The following is an 18,513-nucleotide window of genomic DNA, read 5'->3' on the forward strand; positions in this document are numbered from 1 at the left end:
TTTATTCTTACCTTCACGGCTGGGATGGGCTTCTTTGGCGCAAAACACTTTCTCTCAAGCTGGGAATGAAGGCTCCTGTTCTGTGCCTTTAGTTTCAGCTTATTTTCAGCTATTATCTTCTTTCGTTGCTCAAGATACGGTCCAAAGCTGGGAAGTTTCTATAAGAAATAGGAGGTATGGAATTACTGCTGCAGTTCTGGCACTCTTCTGCAAACAAAACTGAGAGCTGTTCCAAGGTTGTTAGTTGTTTTAGCACTTAGGATAGAGGATTGTATCAGAGAAGGTATTATGAGCAAGTTTCCACAATGCTAAGCTATATATATATATATTGCCTGGGCATTATACATACTTAATATATATCGCCAAATCTTATATTGTAATTCTTCCTATTGTTGTCTGTCCTTTTTATAGCTCTTAGTTGACAAGCAGACATCCCTCATGGATCTCAGGCTGAGACCTCAGAAGTATTAAGATGTACTACAATTACTGTGAAGAACTCACGAGTATTAGGATGTACTACAAGTGCTGTAGAAAATTGTGTGGTCAACAGAAGATAAAATCCATCTTGAATGAGAACAAAGCAATACATCTTAGAAACGAACATGAAAGGAAATTTGCTTTTATCCATGACTAAGCTGTTAAATGGGATGTTTGTTCCATTAATGGAAAAGGGAAAACTTTTGAACTGACGAAATGCTACCAACATTTCTAACAGCAGATTAGAGTGAAGTCAGAGGAAGATATGATTAGATTAGATTAGATTAGATAGATAGATGATAGATGATAGATGATTGATGATAGATGATAGATGATAGATGATAGATAGATGATAGATGATAGATAGATAGATGATAGATAGATAGATAGATAGATAGATAGATAGATAGATAGATAGATAGATAGATAGATAGAAGACAGAACAAACAGAATGGAATAATCAGTAAAATACATTCACCTGGGACTTTCTGAAGTAAATTTTATTCTTAAACATTACACACCACACAATGAGGTACAAAACATTTTTTATAGCTGATTATGACACCAGCACCAACAACAGAGAAACCAAAAGATACTCTAGGTAATTTATTCCAAAACTATTATAATTCCAACCAAATAAAGGACATTTAATTTCTCTTAGACAGCAAACCATTCAAGGCACCTGATGAAAGTTAAAATTAGAACAGAATATAAAATGTTCAAAATCCAATAATGGTCAATGTTAAAGTTGTGTAGCAATTAAAGGCCTGCTGAAGGAGGTGTTTTTAGATTCTGTAAACAATGAAAGAGAGAGAGACCAATCACAACTCCAAAAGAAGTGAACAAGAACAAGAGCCACAGTGGCTCAGTGGTTAGAGTGCAGTACTGCAGGCTACTTCTGCTGATCACCAGCAGCCCCTAGTTTGGCAGATCGATTCTCACCAGGCTCAAAGTTGACCCAGATTGTTGGGGGCAATATGCTGACTCTTTAAACCACTTAGAGAGGGCTCTAAAGCACTATGAAGCAGTATATAAGTCTAAGTGCTAGTGCTAAGTGCTAACAAAGGTAGAGAAAACCATATCTTATGTGCCAGTAGAAAGAGTTTAACCGAAAAGTTTTGGTTTTTTGATTCAATACCATCATTTTAAGTTGTCCTTGGGAAGGAATTGATAACCAGTGCCTATGATTCAGAGGAGATATCTGACCCTGTTCTTGCAGTAATCAGCAACGTCCAGACAATTTTCAAAATTAGCCCCATATGAAGCATGTTGCGGGAATAAAGATGGGATATAACCAAAGCATGAATAATTATTGCTAACTCTGTCCAGGGATATGATAGGTGTGCTGGACAGAATTGTGCTCTTAATAACAAAAGCCAATTGCAAATCCATAGCATATTAATCTTGATCTACTCTATTGCTGAATTTGGGCATGTTCAGGTGGCTTTCCTAGAATTGGAGCAAGAAAAAGTAGAATTGAGAATCATCAAGATTTTGATAACATCCAATTCAGAAACCCCAGATGACCTTCCTAGACAGTTCCCTAAATACTGACCAATATAGGGAATAATATGGTATTTTGCCAAAGGCCTACTTTTTCTTCATTTGGTCTGGAGAGATTAGAATCACAGTAAAATTGTGATAAGGTGTAATCTTCTAGGTAGTCCACTTAATTCTTAATGGAGTAAGTAGATGGCTTAATGATGCAAAAATGGTCAAAAGGTAAAAACAGAAAGAAAAAGAGAAACCCAGATGATCATACCCACGTACTATTTAGGTTATCTATGAAGATGATCAAAGTAATTTCAGAACTATATCCTGCCGAAATATCAAGGGAAATGGATCCAGAAAAATCAACTTAATTTATTTATTATATATTTATATTTCCTATTTCTTAACTCCCTATCTGCCTATCTGTGGATTTATAAGGACAACTATTCATCCTATAAGAGGTATTGATCATCAGCTTCAATCGTATTATTAATTCTATCAATCGGGAGACCTGACAGGTAAACAGTAGCTGTTATCTGCCATACCCTTGTCCATATATTTAACAAGCATCCTCATTCCAAAATAATAGAAACAAACACGTGCCAAGGTTACATCCCTATGAATTATCTCAATGCGGCAATTTCCATCCTTTCCATATTGTTGTGCAATGTTAGGATGAAAATATAAAAGGACATTACAAGACACATGTTGTAATTAGACATCCTTTTGGTTAGGAACCTATACCTCCAGCAAAATCACTTCCATAGATTACAACTTTAATATTCAGATATGTTGGATTGGATTGGATTGGATTTATTACATTTATATCCTGCCCTATTCCCCGAAGGGGACTCAGGGCGGCTCACAATTCAGTCAGGGAAGGGGGTACAGACAGGGGGATAAAAAGACGAGACATAACAATACAAAATTTAAAAACACACAACAACCATACCATTCGAGAAGGGGGGCAACAACTCTTTAGCCCCAGGCCTGTCGGAACAGCCAGGTTTTAAGGGCTTTGCGGAAGGCCTGGAGGGTGGTGAGGGTCCGAATCTCCACGGGGAGCTCATTCCAGAGGGTCGGAGCAGCCACAGAGAAGGCTCTCCTCTGGATAGTCGCCAGTTGGCATTGGCCGGCGGATGGAATTCGGAGGAGGCCTAATCTGTGGGATCTGATCAGTCTATTGGAGGTAATTGGCAGCAGGCGGTCTCTCAAGTACCCAGGTTCAATACCATGAAGGGCTTTGTTCCCCTGACCATTTCTGTATTCCTTTCTTTCTGTCACCATGCTTCATTTATATAATTTTGAAAAGTTTTCCAGTATGTTATACTTCCCTAGTTTTAGCTACAAACTGAAGTATTACTTAGATTTTGCATTATCCCTGCTCATGGTAAAAATAGGTATAATACAATATACACTGCATGCCTTGGGGTTCAGGGATTTGAAAAGTGTAACAGTGTAAAAATGATCCTATAGAACAGTCGTGTCAAACTCATGACATGTTGTCGTCACATGATGTATCACAACTTTTTCCCCCTTTGCTAAAACGAGCGTGGGCATGGCCAGCGTGTGACGCATCTCACCCACGGGCCATGAGTTTGATACCCCTGCTATAGAACAATATATACAGTACACTTCAGAGTTGGAATCTCTGAAGTTGTACATTTATAAAATTCTTGTATATATAAATAAATACTTGTACAATGAAAAACGACACACACTTATTTTCATATTAGCAGGAAAATGAATTCAATGGATAGACGTCAGTGGTGGGTTTCAAAAATTGTTCGAACCTAGTCTGTGGGTGTGGCCTCCTTTGTGGGAGTGGCTTGCCGCCCATGTGACCGGATGGGAGTGGCTTGCCGCCCATGTGACCGGATATGAAATTATGAATTAGTACTTAGGTCGGTCCAAATAGCTATTCAGAAATTCTGGCATTGAAGCATGCAAGTCTTAAAGCTGTCAAGTTACAAGATCCTTGTACCCCTAACCCTTTAGAAAAAAAAACTAGGGGTCTTCAAACTTGACAGCTTTAAGACTTGTGGACTTCAACTCCCAGAATTCCTCCTCCAGTCACATTGGCTCAGGAACTCTGGCATTGAAGCATGCAAGTCTTAAAGCTGTCAAGTTACAAGATCTTTGCACCCCTAACCCTTTAGCAGAGATGGGTTTCAAAAATTTTTGGAACCTCTTCTGTAGGTGTGGCCTGCTTTCCGGGTCCACTGGTGGAACCTCTTCTAACCGGTTCGGTAGATTTGATGAACCAGTTCTACCGAATAGGTGCGAACTGGTAGGAACCCACCTCTGATAGACGTAGAACTTGGAGAAGCAAACCCATTTACTTAAGATTTTACTTTTCCTTCTCCTTAGACCAAATGGATTTGCCACAAAACTTTATAAAGCATGCTCTTAGATTATTTTGACATGGCAGTTAGAAGGATATTGGAGCTGTTACTATAGTAGCAGTAAGTTCTATGCAAACTCTAGAAAACGCTAATTTTATTCATTTCACTGTTTGACCTCGCCGAGCTTAATCTTTAGCCTGTGGGCTTGCTTCCACATAATGCAGTAATGGAGAAGAATGCTAAATTTCAAATACTGCCAGAATGCTGGTTCCAGTTTATGAACATGCCAGTGCCCACAGATAATGACAATATGTCAACTGGATAAAGACAGCTTCAGCTCAGGAAGGTAATCATGATATTTGATCTATCAAATAGTGTTATGAATCCAAACAAGTTGTTAGTGTTGGCATGCAAATGGAACATACTAGGTTACGGTTTATTAGATTTATATGCCACACTTCTCCCAAGGACTCAAAGAGGCATACAATATTAGAAGAAACACATAATACAAAAGTTTAAAAAAATTAAATAGAATATCCCAAACAATTAGAATTGACAATAACATTTTTTTTTAAAAAAATCGAATTAAAATTAACAATGATCAATAATTTATTTTGTTTTGTTCAGGCCAGGCTGGCTTGCTGGAAAAGCCAATTTTTTTAGGGCGCGTCGGAAGGACCGGAGGTCGGGGATTATTCGAAGCTCTGGGGGCAGCTCATTCCAGAGGGAAGGTGCTCCCACAGAGAAGGCTCTCCCCCTGGGGGTCACTAGCTGACACTGTCTGGCCAACGGCACCCTGAGGAGGCCAACTCTGTGGGATCGCACTGGACGGTGGGAGGCTACCGGTGGCAGTAGGTGGTCTCGCAGGTACCCTGGGCCTAAGCCATGGAGCACTTTAAAGGTCATAATTAGTACCTTGAATCGCACCCGGAAGACAACCGGCAACCAGTGCAGGCTGCCTAAAAGGGGTGTAACATGGGAGCACCTAGGTGCCCCCATGATAACCCGCACAGCCACATTCTGGACCAGTTGAAGCCTCCAGGTGCTCTTCAAGGGCAGCCCCATGTAGAGAGCATTACAGTAGTCCAGGCGAGAAAGAACGAGGGCATGAGTGACTGTGGGACAACCTCATCTCCCTTTTCACTATCTGGAAATATTTAACTGAACTAAGTAAGCCAAGTTACATAACAATTTCACAGTCATTTCATGCAACTCACTATCACTTGGTGTTTCTTATTAAATATAGATTTCTTGAATTGGGAAGAAGCCTATGTCTAATTCCTTTCTTCTCACCCAACAGTTCACACTGAAATTTTATTTGATTGTTTATTATTAATAATTTTGTGACAATCCAAGCAAACTAAAACTATATTTTGCCCACAGAGTGAGAAATGGAGGTGAGTTTATGCAAAACAATTCATTATTGAGTGAGAAGCAGATGTTTTGAAACCAATTTCCACTGCTACCTGAATTCCTACTTAGATTTAAACAAATCACATCAATTTCTCTCTTTCTGTTATTTTTTTTTAAAAGGAAAGTAGAAAATAAAGTTTACTTAAGTGGAGAAATCCCAAAGAAGGAAGAATTCTATAAAATGTCCCAGTATTAACTTCATCCTGCACCAGACCACTATGTAATCTAAGAGCCACGCATCAGTCTGATTTAGATGAATGTTGACAAAAAATAAGCTGTCTAGGAAGCAATGGTTTTTCCAACAGTAATGAGAATAGGCAAGCAGCTCCTGTTACAGCTGAAGTCTATTTGAATAAGGGAAGGCTTAACAAGAACCATTGTTGTATCTAAGAACAACTTGAGAGACCGCCTACTGCCAATTACCTCCACTAGACCGATACGATCGCATAGATTAGGCCTCCTCCGAATTCCATCATCTAGCCAGTGTAGACTGGCAACTACCCGGAGGAGAGCCTTCTCGGTGGCTGCTCCGACTCTCTGGAACGAACTCCCCGTGGAGATTCAGACCCTCACCACCCTCCAGTCCTTCCGCACCGCCCTAAAGATCTGGCTGTCCCGGCTGGCCTGGGGTTAAGGCTCTAACCCCACTCGAATTTGTGTGGCTGTTGTGTTTTTTAATATGTTGTATTGTCTGTATGTTGGAAATTGTTTGTCCTTCCCCCCCCCCTTTTTTTTTGAACTGTGAGCCGCCCTGAGTCCCCCCCAGGGAAAAGGGCGGCATACAAATAAAGGGAAAATGAAAATGAAAAATGAACAACTGAGCAGACTACCAGCAGAATACTTGGCCTATGCCATTGAACATTGGAGCAATGTGGAACACCTACAGATAAATCCATGAGTGAAAGTATCAGGCTGCCTGAAATTACTTAAAATGCAACCGATTGGAATGCAGTAGGAGTAAGCTGATGTTATAGCATCAGCTATAAAAATATCTTCAAAAGTTCTGTTAGGCTTCTGGAATTCTACCATTATAAATCCTGGCTCCTTGAATTTTTCTTATCTAGTTACCTTGGCATTCTGGCTGTTTTACAGCTTACTGATTTATGTTGCGGCTCCTGTTTCTCTCACTTCATTCTTGTGGTCTAGCTGAGATCTTCAGGCAGTTCACCGACCATTATGTGCCTTTCCTGCCTTTGTTTGAGTAACTTCAGCAGGCATTAAGTAAAATGCAAAGCACAATGTAGACACCCTTAATTTTGAAATCCTATGATGGAATCTCTATCACCTATCGCCATGCCTCCAAATATTTATTGCCTTTAGACTTAAAAAAAAATTACTTTTGGATGTTTCATTACACTGCATTCAGCAACAGCTGCAACCTAAATAAACAGAGTAAATATCTTCAAAGGCCATCTGATATACTGGCAGCTATCAAAACAATTCAATTAGATCTTCTTTTCAAATAGGTTAATCATATTTTCAAGAAGATACACGAAAAGCTAGTGCCAGCCTGCTTTGAACTTCATTGGGGGGGGGGGGGATAGTGGTTGGGCAGAGCAGTACCCTCAAAAACCTCTTAATCAATGTATAATGTTATAAAACATCAGTGTAATATTTTTGTTATTATAAACAGTAGTTTTCTTGAGAGACAAAATACACCATAGCAGATAGTAGATATTAAGTGTACATAGGATTTTTTTAATGCTCATCCTGTATAAGAAACGGTTGTGTAGATGAATATTATTGTTTCCTTATTGCATATAGTGAAGTTATAGTCACTAGCAGAAGCAAGATCTGTATCAGTAAATTAATCGTCCATAGCAGAGGTGGTATTCAGCAGGTTCTGACCAGTTCTGGAGAACCGGTAGCGGACATTTTGAGTTGTTTGGAGAACTGGTAAACCCCACCTTTGACTGGCCCCACCCGCATCTATTCTCTGCCTCCCGAGTCCCAGCTGATCGGGAGGGAATAGCAATAGCAGTTAGACTTATATACCGCTTCATAGGGCTTTCAGCCCTCTCTAAGCGGTTTACAGAGTCAGCATATTGCCCCCAACAACAATCTGGGTCCTCATTTTACCCACCTTGGAAGGATGGAAGGATGGAGGGCTGAATCAACCCTGAGCCGGTGAGATTTGAACAGCCGAACTGCAGAACTGCAGTCAGCTGAAGTAGCATTTAACCACTGCACCACCTCGGCTCTAATGGGGATTTTGCAGTAACCTTCCCCTGGAGTGGGGAAGGAATGGAAATTTTACAGTATCCCCTGCCACACTCACCAAGCCACGCCCATCAAGCCACGCCCACAGAACCGGTAGTGAAATTTTTTGAATCCCACCACTGGTCCATAGCTCAGATTTGTTAACCAAAGTAGTATGTACAATATGTGGATCTATGTTATTCATTAGCATTCATAATACCTTTTGATGAGAAACTACCTGGATAGAGAACAAAATTCAATAGCAGGAATTGTATCTTCTTAGGATCACCTTCAGATCACCTTTCTAAAATCAGAAGCCTTGGTATTCATTATTGTAACACTAACAGAAGTTGTACCATGTGAAACTATCCAACATCAAATGGGGTAGACCACTTCATCAATTTGGTTTAAGAACCATCGTACAGCATGACACATGTCTCTCTTTTCATCTAAAAGCAAATCTTTTGCACTACGCTTCCAAAAAACAACAACTTCGTAAGTGATGAACTGTGCAAATCTCCTGTAACCATTTGATTTTTGTTTTAGTATTTCTCAAGGGATTCATTCACTGATGAATTTGTCCTCCCTGGATAAGTTAAATCCTGTTCATTTAAAGATAGCCGTATCTATCAGTAGAGCTGTTTCTATCAAGATATAAAAAGCATTAGACTGTCAATAGGGAACTCACAACATAATGAATCAACAATGAAACATTAAGCCACCAAAGCTTTAAGGTGAATAAGCTAGTTCTGGTTATAATTTATTCGCGGATCAATCTAAATTCAATTGGGCATACTATGAACTAGGGATTGGTTACCTAATACAGATAGCTGCACAATACCTTAATTTTCAAATTGCTGTAATTTCTTATATTTCTGCTCTCCAACATTTATTGTATTAAAAGAAGAGGACTATAATATGGCCAATACTATAGTTTGCTACAATTCTGATATAAAATAACGAACTGAAGAAATCTTGCTTTGAGTACATAAATACTAAATGTTATGAACATTATCAACATTGGTTCCACCACAAAACCGTGGTCGACTAAAGCGTGCTCGACGAAACCGCGTACCTGACATCATCACAGTGCGATGAAAAAAGCACGCTGTGAGCGGTAAAGCTAAAATTAATGTGTAAACCTAAACCTAACCCCCCGAAACCTAACCCTAAACCTAACCCTAAACCTAACCCTTAACCTAACCCTAAACCTAACCCTAAACCTAATCCTAACGCTTAACCTAACCCTAACCCTAACCCTAACCCTTAACCTAACCCTAACCCTAACTCTAAACCTAACCCTTACCTTAACGTGAATCGGCTTGCTTTAAAAGCGCTTTTTAAAGCGCCCTTTTTTCTCCGCGGTCGTATTTGTCGCGCTGCTGATGACGTCAGGTACGCGCTTTAATCGGGCGCGCTTTAGTGGACCGCGGTTTTGTCGTGCCATGATCAACATTTATCAATTATCTCCATTATGACAAATATATGCACCAAAATCTGTCTTTGCAGTAGCCTGCATGAATATATTTGTATATAAAAAAGAAATGATACAGTATACAATAAGCATACTGTTATAAGGACTACTGCAGATTCCAAAAGGAAAGACAATACAATTCTAAGCAGCAGCGTATATTAAGAATATTTGTGATGATTTCCTTTTCTTTACCTCCTAATACGAACTTCTATGGTTTGAACATATTCCAGATAACCTTTTGGGGGGAAAAAAGAATGTTATTGGCATCTTAAAACGTTTGCCCTTTTTGTTGTTTTAAATAATAGTCATTCAGTGTGTAGAACCAGTTCTTCTGCCTGATCTTCTGAAATGTCACAGCTTAAAAAAACAGGTGTCCCCACAGTGCTTTTTTTTTTAAATTCCTTTCAAGGAACACTTTTACAAAAATAGTTTCCTGAGCATGAAAATTAAAATCGTTTTTTTTTAAAAAAAATATCCCATGTTCTTTTCACTCAACGTTTTATTAATAAATTCTCTGTCTGTATTTTTCTCTCTCTGCTCATTTCTATCCCTAATGGGAAAAATCTCTTTGGCCTTCCAGACACATTTTATACATGCACATCCCACTTGGGAATTAAAGAGAATTCCACGATGAATCTACCATAGTGAAAAGAACTTTGCTGATTCATTTCATTCCCGGAGGATGAACACTAATCAGAATAAAATCCAGCTAGCTCTATCCAGCTCCATGGTCAAATCAGAGATGCTAAGGAAGAAATATTTCCCCTGCTGTCAGCAGATGGACTTTTAAAAAGTTAAAGCGACAAGAAATACCTGGCATAATTATTTATTACATTTTAGAAAGAAAGGGCAACTTCTTATGGACTCCCTGATCCCCTTTGGGAAACGTTTTCTACATTTTTTCTTAAACAATTGGTTCAAGAAACCCCCCAATTCTCCAGACAAAAATCTATTTGCAAAAGGAGCAGAAAAATAGAGCAGATCTTATTCTGATCCACTTAACCAATTTCGTTGTATTTAAAGTACAATGACAATAAAGATTATACTTATCTCTAACCTCATTTTATACGTTAGCTTTTGAAGTCATTGTAAATAGAAGTATGGTCATGATACAATATAGGCAACACATTTATTAAGATGTCATCTGACTAGTTCAAGGAATTGATCAATGAATTGGTCACTGGATTTTGTAAATAACAACATGAGAAGCAAAAATGGAAAACCCTGCCATAGTGGAATAGCTTGTAGGCATTCTGATTGAACATCAGTGAAATTCCCCTAGAGGGTGTGCATGCATTATATTTTGCCTACTGAACATCTGTGGAAACTCAAAAGAAAATTTAAAAAAACCCACAGCTACATCCTAAATCTATATTGCATATATTGAAATGCAATATGTACATATTATTGATGATCTCACATTCATTCCTTGGTTGTTTTACTTGAATAGGAATCTCTAAACAGATTGACTTCAAATGATAGTTTGAGAAAATCAGCGTCAGTTTTTATTAACCACAACATCTGTCTCTTTCCCCGTGCTTTCTTATTTTATTTACGTATTTGTTTCTTTATTTGATTTCCCATCTTTATTATTTTTATAAAGGTACGAACAATACTTAATAGTCCTTCCTCCTTCTATTTTCCTCACAGTAATAATCCTGTGAGGTGAGTTAAGCTGAGAAATAGTGACGGGCCCAAAATCACCCAATAGGCTTTCATGCCTAAGGCAGGAGTAGAATTCACAATCTGGTGGTTTCTAGCTTGCAGTCACCTTTGAAAAAAACGAGTGAATATTTTTTTGTGACAGTACGCTAGCATTTGGGGTTCTAAAGATGTTTGGCCTATCTATTATAAAACATTCATCAAACACATTCACATCACATATATGATGTGATACAAGAACAGGACCTAAATAGTTCCTATGTTCATTTACTTGATGAATAAATGTTCCAAAGTGAATTATTCCTTCATAAGATGAAGTTGAGAGATGCAACCACTGGAAAGATTTCTACTTCATGAACATCTGGCCACCTGTCGTTTTATAGACAAAAGGATTTCATAGGAACAAAAAGGGATTTGAATTTATCAGGAGTTCCTTCAGTAAGGAACGTGTTGAATTTAGATTGCAAACCTGTAGAAAATACACAAAACTAAATCCCTCCCAAATTCAATGGATTTACTTCTGAGTAAACACATGTGAGATTTGCAATGCACATGATCTTCTCTCTGTGATTTCCATATATTACCATATTCATGACACGGTGAGATGAAAGACACTCCACTTACTCTAACTGGAACATAAAAAAAGAAATTAAAACACTGGCAAGCACTTTGTCTTCAGTTTGTTGGGCATATATGAGAAAGAACTTCCCACCCGTTTATGTAAATGAAATTCTGATAGTTTAGCAGACTAAGTTGTAGCAAAGATGACAGCAGCCTGTCTATTAATAAACACCTAACATACTAGCAAATGCTACTACTTTCCGCTTTTTCCAAACCCTCTTTCTGGGAGAAAAAAAGTGTCAGCCTCTGCTTTGCTGCTGCTTCGGCTGCCATTGAAACGGGGAGGGGGGGCATGGTATTTGGGAGGGGATTACTAATTGTGCTGGAGGAAGATTCTGGAGTTCTGCTGCCTGTCTTACTGCGCATGCGGAGGAGGTTTCCCGCCAAGGCCAACGGCACCGACATTCCATCTTGGTGATGCCTTTCGAAGTTATCTCGCACCTGACATTTGGGAGAATTATGATTGGACTGTAACTGGGATGCCAAGGGGTGGGGAATGGGTTATTCTATATATCATTTGCTTTCATGCCTAAATAATCAGTCTTCACTTTGCTACGCTTCTGATCATTTATAATTAGTAAAAGTACACTTGATTTCTATCAATGGAGTCTCGTGGTTTTCTTTCCTAATTATTCAATGGAGGAGTGCTGACAGTAAGCGAAGACTCACTCACACCCCACTAGGAGTTTTCAACCTACCGTGGGGAGGTGTACTCACAAGAAGGAACAGAGAAAATATCATTGCAAGCGAGCGATGATGAGGAGACTGGAAGAGAAACTGCAGAACCATCTTTACTTGAAAGGCTAGCTGGCCTAAGGGTAGAAGAGCCTGCGGTTCGGCCCCGATGGACTTTGGGAGTGGGGCAAAAAGAGGATTCTGAGAATTTGGATGCAGGAGTTACCAGAAGGAGACAAAAAGCTGCTATGCTGGCAAAACTTGTATACATAGCATCTAGGTTCTCATGGTAGTTTAACAAGTAGAGCTTGCAATGTTTTTCTTTGGCAGAATGTAAACAAAAGGGAAAAAAGCTGCATACTGATTTGACCTTGTGGATTTGGTTACATAAATAACCCATCTTTCACTTAGGTGCAAAAGGTAGGATATATAAGAATTCCTGTTTGGTTTAACTTCAGAAGAAAAAACCCTATTTGGTTGACAGATCTTTAAATGAGCCAATATCACCCAGTGGGCTCTATGATAAAATGGTGAATTCAAGTTGGGCCTCCTTGTTTCACCATACAAGCTGCCTTTAAAAAGTTACTTTCTCTATATGCTATCCCAAAGGTGCTTTTTTCAGGAGGCGCCTTTGGGACAACCAACTTCTGCTTAGAATATTTAATCCCTTCAAGGGTCCAGGTTCAAAAGTAACTTAATAATTTAACTTTGTTATGGCTTACAACAGACAGGACAGCCAAATTAAGTCTCTTTCTCATTAAAAGTTGTTTATTTTTTATAGTTCATTTGAAAATCTTACAGTAAAATCAACATTCCAAATTTATTTGAACCCTCAACAGTTTGTACCTTTTAAAGATCAAAATCTTATTTACTTTTTTGTTGTACATTTCACATTTTTTTAAGTTCTTAAACTTGTAATTTTTTCCCGTTTTTCAAGATTGCAGATAAACTTACCCAACAATGAGTTTTAAAACTTGTCATTCTGAAGGTCTCTAATAGCCTTAATACGGTTAATAGGAAATTTCCAAAACTGATTAGAAAGTGAAGTTTGTGAACTTAGTGCCCTTTAAAAGTCTCTGTCATGATTGTAAGCCATATGGTTGTTGATCCCTTTTAGTCTTTGTAATCAAATCAACATAAAACATGAGGTCCCATGAAGAGCAATTGTCACAATGCATGTAATTAATCCTGCATTCTCTCCTTATCCAGAGGGATTCCAAGGTACTGGTCTATTCACTGGTCTACCTTGGTCTTTGAAGAGCCGAGGTGGCGCAGTGGTTAGGGTGCAGTACTGCAGGCCACTTCAGCTGACTGTTATCTGCAATTCAGCGGTTCTAATCTCACCGGCTCAAGGTTGACTTAGCCTTCCATCCTTCCGAGGTGGGTGAAATGAGGACCCAGACTGTGGGGGCGATATGCTGACTCTGTAAACCGCTTAGAGAGGGCTGAAAGCCCTATGAAGCGGTATATAAGTCTACCTGCTATTGCTATTGCTTTGCCACAATTGCTGGCTCATCTTTCATGGAAACATTTTTAGTTTGGTACACCTCCAGTAGAAGTCCTTTATTTTTCTCTTTAATTCTGAAAAAAATCACCATTCTAATATATGTATTTAATTTTAGTATTTTTATTAGGCAACAATAATAACGGTAATGTAAAAGCTTCTCACCAACTCCTAGGACTGTTGGCATACTGCTTCAATCCCAAACAGCCTAAATTTCCTAAATATTTCACCACATTCTGATAAAGAACATATGTTGTATATATATGTATAGGCATATGTTGTGGCCCAGCAGGAGCTGTTGGAGCTGCCACCAGACTCCGACAGCGAGGGGCCCAATGAGTTGGCTCTGGAGGATGTGGAGAACCCTGGACAGGGTTCCGACTCCGAGCAGGGTGCAGAGAGGCTGGTTGGCCACCAGGAGGCGCCTGAGCCTTGGACCAGTGGGGAGGAGACAAGGGAGTGTGAGCCTGAGGTCAGCAGTGAGTTGTTCCTGGATGCCCGGCACCGAAGAGCTAATAGGCATCAGGAACAGTTGCGCAAGTACAGGAGGTAATTGCACTCAGCTGGTGGTCATTAGGCTCCTCTCCAGACTATAAAAAGACTCCTTGTGCACACACCCCTCTTTGCAGAAGTCAACGCAGGATTGAATGTCGGAGGACATTACTGTGAGCTTGGCAGGCTGGATTGCTGCCAAGCCTTATCTGTGTTTATTGCTGCCCAAGCTTGTCTGTGCTGGTTTGCTGCCAAGGACCTGTCTGTCTGTTAATTCAATGCCGTAACTTATCTCTGGCTCGGAGAATGTGTTGGTGTGGAACGAGGGGCATCTGAACAGGGATATATTTATTTATTTAGCCATGCTTCATAATAGGAAGTCACAAACCCGGTTTACAGTGTGTCACTTCAGCAATGCAAGATAAAACCAGACATATTGCCCTGACCAAATTGTGGGGTCCTTGGTGTTCTCTGAATGTGGTTGTTTTCTGGCTAGCACTGGTAATAGCAATAGCAATTAGACTTATATACCGCTTCATAGGGCTTTCAGCCCTCTCTAAGCAGTTTACAGAGTCAGCATATCGCCCCCCACAGTCTGGGTCCTCATTTTACCCACCTCGGAAGGATGGAAGGCTGAGTCAACCCTGAGCCGGTGAGATTTGAACCGCCGAACTGCAGATAACAGTCAGCTGAAGTGGCTGCAGTACAGCACTCTAACCACTGCGCCACCTCGGCTGGTAATGTTACCTGGTTGGGTAATGCAATGTCTGCAAGAATACAACCAAGCTCAGAGAGCACCAAGGATCCCACCAGGGATCTCAAATCTGAGTTACAAATATTTTCTTTTGCCTGTACCCGATGAAACGTTCTTCAACAATAGGGACAAGAGAGCATCTTTCAAAACATAGATGAAAACTGATCAGGGTGATTAGAGGTGGTATGGCAGGGCAGGGTACTTTAAATAGATCAGAGGCAATGCAAGGGGGGGGGGTTTCCCCCCCTCCCACGACCATCATCTCCTATCTAACTTTGTCTGAACTTTAAGCACTAAATAATACAAAAGCACAAAGAATCAAACCCAAAGATAACTTGAATTCATTCATCTGTGGGCTGCCTTGCATGCTTCTTTTCCAAGGAAGCCTTGAAGTTGTTCAACCTGCATCACTCACAGTGACTTTCTGGGTAATAGAGATAGATAAATCAAGAATGCCACTGCTTCCATTCTTTGTTTCCTAAAACCTGTACTAACCATTCAAAGGCCTTCTTTCCAGATTACTTTGGCAGAGAATAGTCTGTTGCAGATACCGGGCAAGTTAATTTATGGAAGAGTTTAGCATTCCTTTTGGTTCTGATCCCAAGTTGTAAAGAAAATAATTTAATTTCATAAGATGTCCTTCATGCTCAGTGCTCACCAAACCCCCTTTACATTAAAGAAATGATTTAATTTTTATAAAGGAAAAAAACAACGCCAAGTAGTAACTTAAAGGATAATGAAAACAATTAACTTTATCCAGCAATGTAAATTTGAAATGTTCTGAACTAAACACCGTCGTCTGAACATAAATTCAACTACACTTCCAATTTTTATTGTTTCATAATTTAGCTTTTGCCGATGAAATTAGACTTACGACATCAAACTGTTTGGAAATAAATGGAGGAAGCTAAATTTCCAGGCTTTCTGAGTAGTAGCATTTTGGAGAGGCTTTTGATTATTGGAATATTTTTTCCATCTTAAATACACGTCATGTTAATGTATATTTGGACTGTTTGAAGTTTTCCAACTGCATACTACTTTGGAGTGGTTTTAAATGATGAAATATTTGATAATTAGAAAAATTTAAATAGGGCAATGTTTTGATTTTTAAAACATTGGGCAAAATGTATTTAGTCATGCTTGATAATAGCAGGACACAAGTCAAATTTATAGCAGGCCAATCCACTTCAAGATGAACAGGAAACATTGTGCCATATTCCAAGATAAAAATCAGGACATCTTTACATAGCCCTGACTAAAATGTGAAGTTTTTAGTGCTCGCTGAACTTTTGTTCTTCTTACAAGAATCTCTGGAAATACATTTTGAAAGGTAATCTTATGGTGCTCTACTCAATAATAATAACTCTACTCAATGGACTATATTTTCAAATAAATGAGTGCAGGATTATAGCCTGAGATTTGAACATTTCAAAATACGATATACTGCATTACTAAACAGTTTTCTCCACTGATCTCAAACTCTATAGATCACATATTTTGCTGTGCTTTAAAATAGTTTTTTCTTGTTTTGTTTCTTTATTTGCGCTTTCTCAGAAAAACAAGGAAAAGTGTATTTGTAATGCACCTCTCGCTAAGTTGCGAGCCTAACAAAATATAAAGTTAGAAAGCAGAAGGTAAACTTGTCTGGTTACAAATCTGTACAGTATTAAATTTATGGATAAGATCAATATATACCATTGTTATTATTAAAACAATACTGTACAATTATAAAAGTGTAAGCTAACTACTATTTAATTTTACCAATATCATTTAGAGTAAAAGAGGAAGGTTGAGTTCTCTGTCCAAAGGTCAGCAGATGGAGTGGTCTTTTTTATATCAATAACTGGATTTGTTGAATGCACTAAGAGTTGTTAAAATCTTGAAGTGTCTATATATTGGAACACTTCAACTCAAATCTCTCATGAAAATATATAAAAATAATTCATAACAACCAGAAACAAATTTTAATTCATATCACTATGAAAAAGACCAGGATTATAACCTTACAGATCTTCATGTTTCTACTGAGGTCTTCCCACAGTTGTACGCTGTGATCTTAAACTAATTTTTGTCAATCTAGTAATCTCCAGATGTGCTGAATTCAATTCCAAAATGACTTAATTAGCACTAGGGCACCAAATTGAGAAAGTTTGTACTAGATAGCAATAGCAATAGCAGTTAGACTTATATACCGCTTCATAGGGCTTTCAGCCCTCTCTAAGTGGTTTACAGAGTCAGCATATTGTCCCCAACAACAATCTGGGTCCTCATTTTACCCACCTCGGAAGGATGGAAGGCTGAGTCAACCCTGAGCCGGTGAGATTTGAACAGCCGAACTGCAGTCAGCTGAAGTAGCCTGCAGTGCTGCACTCTAACCACTGCGCCACCTCGGCTCCTTCCCAAGATATTATTCATAATAGCTTTCCACTTGTTTTGATGGCACTTGAGGCTACTTTTTCAAAAGAAAGAATTCATGAATTCTTATAATATTTTTGAACTAAATGTTTTGTAACTTTTACCTTAATATCAAAATGCCAACTTGAATTTGGCAGTGGTGATTTATCATTGTTATGTTCAATTTACATATGTGTGTTTATTCTGCACAAGCTCCCATTACCTATACTTATCACAATGCTTAGGAAAAAATTCTACACATTTGTGATTCTTTCCCACATAGGATTCCTTTGTGTGTTTTTTTTAATGTTTCTGCTCTGCATATATTGGGCTTTGAATTGCATTATAAATAGCAAATCTCTCTGATAACTCCAGGAGTAAACTCCCTCTTCTCTTCTCCCTGTGTTATACTAATAGATTACATAAATGCAAGCCATTGCTAATAATCCCTAAATAAACCTTCTTCTACTTCAGATTCACTGTAATCCATCTCTTATGTCAGATGAACTGTGGTACTTATCTTCCTTGCTGCAAAAGCTGTAATGCTTTTCCTTATTCATCTCTCATACACAGTAATCCTTTCACCTCAACTTTACAGATTTCTAATTTAAATGTAAAATATTCATGGCAGAGAAAGGAACCCTAAACAAAAGCTCTTGTGGCTAATTCCGGGGATTCTGACATTATCTTTACCTAATCTTTTTAATAAAATAAAAATAAAAAAAAACCAACAGGCTACTTAATGTTTTTAGCCATGATAATTAGCTGAATTCTCATAAGGAAATAACTTTAGTAATACCTTGTTACTCTCCGGAAGATGTCTCTGCAGAATTATTTTAAATAATTTTTTTTATGTTTGTTGTTTTGTTATTACAACATGTTACAAGCTTGTTGTACGCATGTTACATGTTAAAAGCTTCCTTTCCATTAGGGTTTTTATTCCATTTTATTACTGCCACATACAGAGTTTACATTATGTAACAGTCCTGATAGGAGACTGCTTCCTCGGGAG

General features: G+C 38.7%; 1 protein-coding gene across 2 annotated transcripts in view; it reads right to left on the reverse strand.

The window, feature by feature from the left end:
- Positions 1-18,513, reverse strand: part of DPYD (dihydropyrimidine dehydrogenase) — a 646,680-nt gene that overhangs the window by 24,101 nt on the left and 604,066 nt on the right. For both annotated transcript variants that reach the window (XM_087719294.1, XM_087719293.1), the window contains one exon: positions 12-158. In XM_087719294.1, the coding sequence (XP_087575420.1) occupies positions 12-158 (147 nt within the window). The remainder of the gene's footprint in view (positions 1-11; positions 159-18,513) is intronic.

Source organism: Thamnophis sirtalis, unplaced genomic scaffold, assembly GCF_051295495.1.
Source record: "Thamnophis sirtalis isolate CommonGarterSnake01/CBP01778 unplaced genomic scaffold, rThaSir2_p1.2 scaffold_7, whole genome shotgun sequence".
In the NCBI taxonomy this organism is placed as follows: domain Eukaryota; kingdom Metazoa; phylum Chordata; class Lepidosauria; order Squamata; family Natricidae; genus Thamnophis; species Thamnophis sirtalis.